The 9,147-nt window shown below is 35.4% G+C and overlaps 1 protein-coding gene across 2 annotated transcripts in view; it reads left to right on the plus strand.

Moving 5' to 3' along the window:
* The window catches only part of SP4 (Sp4 transcription factor), a 90,588-nt gene extending 88,956 nt beyond the window's left edge, over positions 1-1,632 (plus strand). For both annotated transcript variants that reach the window (XM_003788493.3, XM_023512485.1), the window contains exon 6: positions 386-1,632. In XM_003788493.3, the coding sequence (XP_003788541.1) occupies positions 386-633 (248 nt within the window). In that variant the 3' untranslated portion in view covers positions 634-1,632. The remainder of the gene's footprint in view (positions 1-385) is intronic.
* Positions 1,633-9,147: the final 7,515 nt, after the last annotated feature.

Here is a 9,147-nt window from a genome sequence, read left to right on the forward strand (position 1 = left end):
TGTGACTGGCGCCTTAGCCACTTGAGCCACAGGCGCCGAGCCACTAGTAGAGATTTTCAAAATCATCTGTTACTAAACTCTTTATTTTTCATATGGGGAAACCAAGATTCAAAATGGCTATTATTTGCTCCGGCTTTTATTTTCAGTTTGTACTGCCAGGACTTTAATCTCAGCTTGTTTATTCTCAATCACATGGTCTTTCTCCTATACTGCACTGTTTGTTTGATAACACGTTTAAATAAAACAAAACATATTTATTTTGCAAATAGTCAAACTGTACAAAAATCATACAAAAGGTATAGTATGATCAGAAGAGAAGTTACTAAAAATTATAATTTCATTTAAGTAAAACATATATAACTTTATTTGCTATTTTTTTGTACAGGTGAAAAGAGATTTGAATGCCCAGAGTGTTCTAAAAGATTTATGCGGAGTGATCATCTCTCCAAACATGTCAAAACGCACCAGAATAAGAAAGGTGGTGGGACAGCTCTTGCCATTGTTACCTCGGGAGAACTGGACTCATCTGTTACAGAGGTGCTTGGCTCCCCAAGGATTGTCACTGTTGCAGCCATTTCTCAAGATTCGAACCCAGCAACTCCCAATGTTTCAACCAACATGGAAGAATTCTGAAAAGTTATTTATAACAGAGACCTCTAGTGCTGCACTTAAGTTTACACACCTTTGAAATTCTGGAAATGGGCTGGTCAAGTGGATTACAGAGTAGGAAATCATGTTTCATTCTTGGCTTCTTTAAGTATTCCAGGGTCTTGGGTCAACACATGAAGTGTTGAATTTTAACATATACAAAAAGCAAACTGATGTACTGGAAACAGAAAAGTATTTCCTCCATACTCTAAGTTGTAGTTATTTGGAAATATATTACATGACCTTTAAACAGAATCTTTCTGTATCTTATTAATATGATGTGTTAACATGTTTTAAAAGACAGACCTCAGTATTTTGCAGGCTGGACCTTAATTGGACTTATTTCTTTAAAAGTACTTTGTTACAAATTCAGCCAGTAATAATTTACATGTATTTCTTTATAGCACAGAAAACAGTTAGTTAACTGATGATAGGAATAATACTGTATTTCCTTAACTTGATTTTTGGAAAATCAACAGAAAATAGTTTTGGCCGTCTTTTCTAAATGTTAGAAATTCAACAGTTGAATTAGGTAAGTTCCAAAACAGTAATCTGAGATGCATCTCAGATCTTTATTACCACTACATTATAGTAGTGTGTATGCAGACAATCAGTGAAGTCCAATTACTTTCTCCATTTGGAGACAACAGGAGGAACTTAGAACTAAATCTTAGGTTAAATTTTAGGTTGAAACCTTAGGAAAATGCTGGGGGGAGAAATGGTTAAGGCAAAACTCATAATAGTTCCAGATAAATAAAATGAGGCATTTAACATGCAATGTTTTAAAGTTAGGATTGATTATATTCTAACCCTAGGTTGAACCACAAAATTTCATTTTAAATGTTTATAACGGAAATATTTGCATAGAATGTAAATCGTTCTGTAGTTTCATATTCTGTAAATATGAGTTATGTTGACAATGTGCAGAATTCTTTATGCTTTGACTTGGTAGCCAAAGAAAAAATAATCATACTTTTTTTCAAGGCCAGCAGAAAATTTATCTTTTTAACTACATTATAATTCTGTTTAAATCTTATAAAAATTGGTCAGTCTCATTTTAATTCTAGCTTGGTTTTAGAAAGTTAATTAGGAATTTATAATATAGTAGTAATGTTATGTGAATAACTGAGTTTTCCCTAAAAATTAGCCAATGAACATGTAATAAATATGATTATGAAGCAAAACTTATTTTTGAAAAATGAGAATACTTTTCAGTCAAATAAGTGATTAAAGAAGAAAATTTATTTCATTGTTTATGTCAGGGTCTTATAGAAAGGGTCTTATTAGGAAAGATGGCCAAAAATTTCATGTGAAAAAAATTTGAATTGTACCAGTAGGCTAAATAAACATCAGTAAGATATTTTATGTTTTTAAAAAGTATTTACACAGAATCATAATCAACAAAATTTACCATTTGAAAATGAAAGTGTTTACCTGCTCAGTTTATTAACATCATTGGTTTGGAGACTGTTTGAATGTAGGTACATGTTTTCTTGTGCATTTGCTATTATTTCAGGAAAAGTACTACTCATCGAATTCTCTTCCAAAATTGTAATGTTTCTTGTATTTTTGATGAAGGAGAAATACTGTAATGATCACTGTTTACACTATGTACACTTTAGGCCAGCCCTTTGTAGCGTTATATAAAACTGAAGGTCTTTTGTGCTTTCAGTTTGTATAAAAAAGCTTTGAGATTAAAGGAAAAAAAATTTTTACACTGTGGTTATAAATTTCAAGTTTCTTAAAGCTTTTGTAGACTTGTAACAGAGTCTTTAAATTTTAGTTGGATTTTGTAAATTGTTTTGTATATTTTATTTAATGTACTCTTTAACAACTGATGTATCTGGCTTTAAAAACATCAGAATCAGTTTGTTGTTTTGTTTGGTACAAAGGAGCATTTGGTAGTGTTAATTTTAATTTTATTATATAGGAGCTGAAACATCAAATATATATTTTATCTATCATTATGCTACACAATCAGTGCTATAAATTTTTTTATGCAAAGAAACTTTCTTAATGTTTTAATCATGTTTTCTCAGAGTGACACTTTTGTTGTTGTGCTGTTAATACCAAGTGTGAGCACTCTGCGTCATTATTCCATAAACTAGTTTAAATGCAAACCTATGTATGTTCGTTAGAAATGGAAGTTATTTTTTAATCAACAATGAGGCCTATTATAAATTTATCAAACTGAATCTGGATAGCTTTATAGCATATGAAATGTATTAATTTGTTAGCAGGTGCACATTTCACCACTGAAATTAGAAATATTTTGACAGTCTGTTCTGCGTACCATTCTGAATCCGCTTTTCTGTCTTATAAGAATCGTAAATTTCAGTGTCCTTTATTTGACTCAGTGGGATATAGCTGTTATAAGTAATAGGGCACAGATGTGCAGTAGAGTCTTGTTTAATGGCATTTCACTGTTCATTCCCTTTGCCACCGTTATAAAACTTTTCTTTATTGTAATTATCAGTGCAAAGCTATGTATTTATCATGGTAAAACTCCAGTGTTAGAATAGTTTTTTCTTACAGTATACTTTCTTTGGTTAGGTTTGTGTATGTGTTGCTGATTACATTAGAACTTGATGTTAAGTCATTATTTATCACACTCTCATGAGAGCAGTAATAAAAGTGTGTAATCTAGGAGAAAAAGTTAATTTGTCAAACTTAGATAAGCATGATGTTTAGGTCCTATTTTTCAATTTTATAACTGTTTTATTGCAACAATATTTGTATTTAAGTCTCCATTTTAATGCCTTGTGGTGTTTTTTTATGCATGTCACTAAGTTGTCATCTCACATAAATTGATGTGCAGCATAGGGTATTAAATCTACATAATGATTTTAAAACAGAAATAGTTGATGGTAAAATGTAAATGTTTTGCAAAAATTCCTTATAAAAAGTTTTGTAGTAACATTTCACTTGTAAATTTTTTTGTATAAAAAAAGAAAGAAAATGGAAAAAAAAAGATGAATTCAGAAAAAAAAAAACCTGTTTCCCATATCCTAGAATTTAGACAATTATTCTGCCAGCAAAGCCTCTGGGGCTGTAATTGACATTTTTACAGTGCTGATTTGTATAAAATTTGTTTTTTGTGGATTTGGAAATAAAATCATGTACAAGTTGTTGCCTGCAATAACAATTGCAAGTAACCTATTAAAAATTCCCTTGAGTTTAACATGTTTCATTTAATTATGTATACTATAAAGCAGCAATAAATTGTTGAACTATCAACCTTATCACGATGAACACTGGAAAGTTAAATGCTTCTCACTAGAAAACGTATTGGCAGCCCTTCATAATTTCTGGTATTAAGATTTGGTCACCGTCTCTCTGAACATATTGCCAGATATCACCAATTCAAATTGCATGTTAATTTGTAGCCATTGCTCTGGACATTTATTGAAATTAAAATTTGATTTAGAGACACTTTCTACTTAAATATTTTTAAGCAATAAATGTTAGGAAACTAGGAAGATATGAAGATGAAAAACATAATCAAAATACTATTTAAGCTTACAGAATCACTAAGAAGCTGTGCGGGCCGCAGAGATGCCACAAAGACTGTAAGCAAAAACTGTCTTCCTCCTGGGAGAGCTCTGCAGATCTCATGAAGAACCTACTGACATAATGGATACATTATTGTAACAACTTCATTTAACATATTTTCAAGCCCACTCGGATTAGATACAGAGATAGCAAAGAGAGGGGCAGTGGGGCGGGATGTGGGATGTTAGAAGGCAAGGGAAGTGACCAAATACTCTGTGCAAAGATCCAATCTTGTGTCTGAAGGGAGTGTGGGGTATGTAGCATATGGGTGGACAGCCTTACACAGCAAAGCCCTAAAAGTATGGTTGTATTGCAACTGAGTATAATTAGGCACTCATAACTGTGACTAAATCAAGGGAACAGTTAAATTTATGTCCTTTTGCTCCCCAAAAAGTAAGGAATACTTTTGTCAAAAAAATTTTTTAATCAAAGTAGGACTGTATTTCAATTACCTAAACAACGTACATTTGCAAGGATCAGGATGCTATTGTATCCAGGGGGTTAATGCAACTAGAAAATATTTTTAATACAGTTACAGGCTGGCTCTTAAACTTTAGAAATTTCAGCCACATGAACAGCACTATCTGAAAGGGGGAGAAAAAAAGGATCAATCGCTTTATCATAGACTACTGATAAAAGATTGTTGACGTAATAGATGAGGGAAGTTGAAGCGGTAGATATGTATGGTTTACAACGCTATTAGTAATGACAACTTCAGGATAACGGAAGAAAGTTACATTCAGTGTAGCTGCTTTGTTACTTTTATTTAAAAATTCAGATGCTTAATTAGAGGGGTGCAGAGTCTTCAAGTGTCTGCAAGAAATGTGAACCACTTTATTTCTCAATGAATCAAATAATGCATTGCTGTATTTACTTCCCAAACAATAATGTCTGCTTAATATACACAACCAACTCCTAAGTGTGTTGCAGGATTTTTAAGGCATGTCTTACTATTTTTGTTTTTTCCATTCTTTTAAGATTTTCTGATTAGCATAAACTTTGGGCTCTTCCTCTTAGTGGCAGGTGGCAATGAAGAAATTTATTTTTGGATACCTGAGAGTAATCTCAAGTGGAAATAGAGGAAAGGGAGGGAAGGGAAAAGAGAATAAAGGCCTATTTAGAATGCAGAGAGTTGATCTCTCTTTTTTTTTGAGACAAAGCCTCAAGCTGTCCCCCTGGGTAGAGTGCTATGGCATCACAGCTTACAGCAACCTCCAACACCTAGGCAAGCGAGTCTCCTGCCTCCGCCTCCCAAGTAGCTGGGACCATGGGTGCCCGCCAGTTTTTTTTGGTTGCAGCCATCATTGTTTTTTGGCAGGCCCGGGCTGGATTCAAACCCGCCACCTTAAGTGTATGTGACTGGCGCCTTAGCCACTTGAGCCACAGGTGCTGAGCCTGATCTCTCTTTTAATAGCAAAGCACTGTGACAAAAGAGGTCATGCCTGGGAGTCCCAGGAAGTGTAGGATTCCTGGTTAGGCCACTTACTAGCCACACAACCTTTGGCAAGTTATCTAATTTTTTATGCACCTCTCTTTTTCTCATTTGCAAAATCGGAGTGATAATACCTCACAGCTCTGTTAAGAAGAGCAAATAAGAGCTGTATCAAGCACCTGGCGGTAGTACTCAATAGATGGAAGTGATTAAATTCACCCAAAAGGCACAGGGCTGTCCGGTCTGTTTGGGGCTGCTACAAGATACCCTAGACTGAGGTAGCTTATAAACCCCAAGGTTTTATCTCTCACGGTTCTGGATACTGAGCAGTCCAACGTCAACATGTTGGCAGATTTCAGTGTCTCATGAGGGCCTATTCCCTAGTTCATAGACAGTGACTTTTAGCTGCAGCCTCACTTGGTGAGTGGGGATAAGCAGTTTGCTGGGTCTATTTGGTAAAGCACTAATCACATTCCTTAGGGCTCCACTTTCATGATCTAATCATTTCTCAAAGAGCAGCTTCTAATATCACATTGGTAATTAGGTGTCAACATAGGAATTTGGGGGGAGATAAGCATTCAGACCATAACAGGGCATAATATAGTTCCCATTAGACCAGTGATGAAATAGCTTTGATAAGAGGCAATAATACAATGAAAAGTTAATTCTCCAGAGCCCATCAAGAAAAAAAGGGGAATTTCAGTGGGAATTTTCCATGCCAAATGCATATTTTTCTCAAACTGTGATCTAGTTTGGAGTGCTTTAATCTCCAAATAATATGATGTCAGTTTCTTAAAAAGTAAAGGTTCACATCTTAGTTATTTCCTAATTCTTAAATGTTAATTCCATCTACTGCTCGCCCACCTCAAAGTCATAGACGACAAGCAAACTGGTCAACGAGAAGCAAACCAATTACTGAATAACAGAAACTTCAGCTCATATGTTGTTCGGTGACTTTTCTGTGGATGTATGTGTAGAAGATTTTCTTTTTTTCCTTGTGTCTTTTTTAAGAGGCAAAGGAAGAATTCTAACAATAGCTGAAAATGTAAGAGTCTTGAGTAGTCTTCAGGTAAGTAAACCCACAAAGGTTTATTGGACATGTACTATGATATCCCCAACACCAGGCTAGACACTGCCTTCGACGACCAGAATTTGACCCGTGCAGAACAACTCTGATATGTAAGGCTACAGAAAAGGCACAGGCTGGGTCCTAAACCAGGGCGATGACAGCAACAGACTGTTCTAGGAATTCAGAACAGGTGGCCACCACAGGGTGCAGGTGACTTTCTATACTTAAAAGTAATTCCCTATATTTAGAAATGTATTGTTAATTAAATGAACCCAAGTTTACGGGGCAAAAAACACTTCTCTTTTCAGCTCTCTACCAAATTGCAGTCACAAAACATGCAATTTGATGTTCAAAAATTTCTCAATTTCCTGTCAGACTTGGTTCAGTAAAGAATAATAGGATGCTCTACTTTTCACTTAGCTTTTCAGATTCTTTAGGGGATAAGATAGGATATAAAATAGATTCTCTAAGCTGGCTCAAGGCCATGCAAGGCAAGGCAAAGGCATCTCTGCTGGCCCTACCTTCTGTTTCCATTTACAGCCTTCGTGGCCATTTAACTCTCTGCTTCTGATCCTGCTTGAAACTCTGACTTGCCCTCTTCATTCTGAAGCTCACTTTTTTTTTTTTTTGGACACAGAGTCTTACTATGTCACCCTGGGTAGAATGCTGTGGTATCACAGCTCACAGCAACCTCAAACTCTTGGGCTTAAGCGATTCTCTTGCCTCAGCCTCCCAAGTAGCTGGGACTACAGATGCCAGCCACAAAACCCGGCTATTTTTTGGTTGTAGTTATTGTTGCTTGGCAGGCCGGGCTGGATTTGAACCCTCCAGCTCTGGTGTATGTGGCTGGTGCCTTAGCTTCTTGAGCTACAGGTTCTGAGCCCCTAAGTTCACCTTCTTGGGATTTTTTTTATTAGTACATTTCTCAAGTACCTATTATGTGGTGCAAAGGAGATGCTATTCCTCTTTTCTGCACTAACTCTGCCTTCTTTCTTGCATCCCTACCTCAGCTAGATTTCTGGGGCATCTGGGAATCCACTCGCCCCACACCTTGAGATGGGCTGGCCAGTGCTGGCAGAGATACTGCAGTGCGTTAAGACCACCTCTACAAGGAGGAGCCAAGGCTCAGGTAATGACGGACCGAGTTAAGATGAACAGGTTTCAAATCAGGGTCAAATATTTAAGAAATCAAACATGGGTGCTAAGATCAAACAAAGGTCATTACAGGGGAGAGTAGAAAATTATCATTGAACAGTTGTCCTCAAACACCAGTTTCTTTTTGAATCAAGCCTTTCTAGGTGGTAGGTTTGGTTCAAATTGTGTTATTTATTATCTGGCTAAGAATGTGGTTGAATAAATGTATTATTAACAGTAGTATTATTTTTGACATGTGAAAGCTATAATAAGGTTATGTTTTCTGCTGGGGAAATTGTTCCTTGCTTGTTAATTTTATGCTGACATTAAATGCATCAGTAATTCATGGTGCTATGTAAAAAGCATCATGGCTTCCAAGTATTTGGTCACTTAACTAGTTTAAAAACCACTGTTGAAGAAAGTAATGGCAAACAAACTGAAGAAAGATTCCAACTCAATTCACTAATATTCTAAATGGTTACAACTTTAACACAACTAGTAGAAGTTAACTGCGCCGGGGACTGTAACCAACTGGTCCGTGTACACAGGTGGTCAAAATAAAGAACTAGGCCTGCTGTACTGATGTGAACACGTCATGCATGTCCGGACTATGAAAATTAGGTCAGCTTAAGGAGATGGTCAATGTAGGGAGATGTATTTTGTCTTTGTAGCTTGCTTTATGTTAGCTTGTTCATTTCATGTATGTATATATGAAACGCACGTGCGTATGTATTTGACAATTCTGTAAAGAATTAGTGCTATGAGAAAAGGGGTGATAATCACCAGAAAATAAAATCAACCAAAACATTTGTCTTCAGCTTGTGCCTTTTATTCTAATAGAAATAGTGAAGATACTTATGTTTTAAGTATTTATTTCTCTTACTAAGAAAAATATAAGTCTAGCATTGTTCAGAATATTTCCAAAATAGTTATAATTTTTAATAGCTATATTTTTTTAAAAACTGGCTCTCCTGCTTTAATTTTTTTTGTAGCTGAGCAACTAGGCCTAAAATGCATCCAGTTTATGAATCCAGAGGACATTGATTTGTTCTCAACAGCCAATCAAAATTTAATCATATTTAGATATCAAACTAATAATTACCCTATTCCAAATTCAATTCCTTCCTCTGAAACAAAAGAATATATAAGCAATTATTGGTTTTCATTATCATAGATGTAAGGGTGCTATGGTTTGAATATTTGATTTCCCCCAAAATTTATGTGTTGAAGCCCAGGTCTGAAAGTGATAGTATTCACAAGTGGGTTGTTTTTTTTTTTTTTTTTTTTTGAGATAGAGCCTCAAGCTATCCCC

The sequence above is a fragment of the Otolemur garnettii genome, unplaced genomic scaffold (genome assembly GCF_000181295.1).
Source record: "Otolemur garnettii isolate 467f Iridium unplaced genomic scaffold, OtoGar3 scaffold00028, whole genome shotgun sequence".
NCBI lineage: Eukaryota > Metazoa > Chordata > Mammalia > Primates > Galagidae > Otolemur > Otolemur garnettii.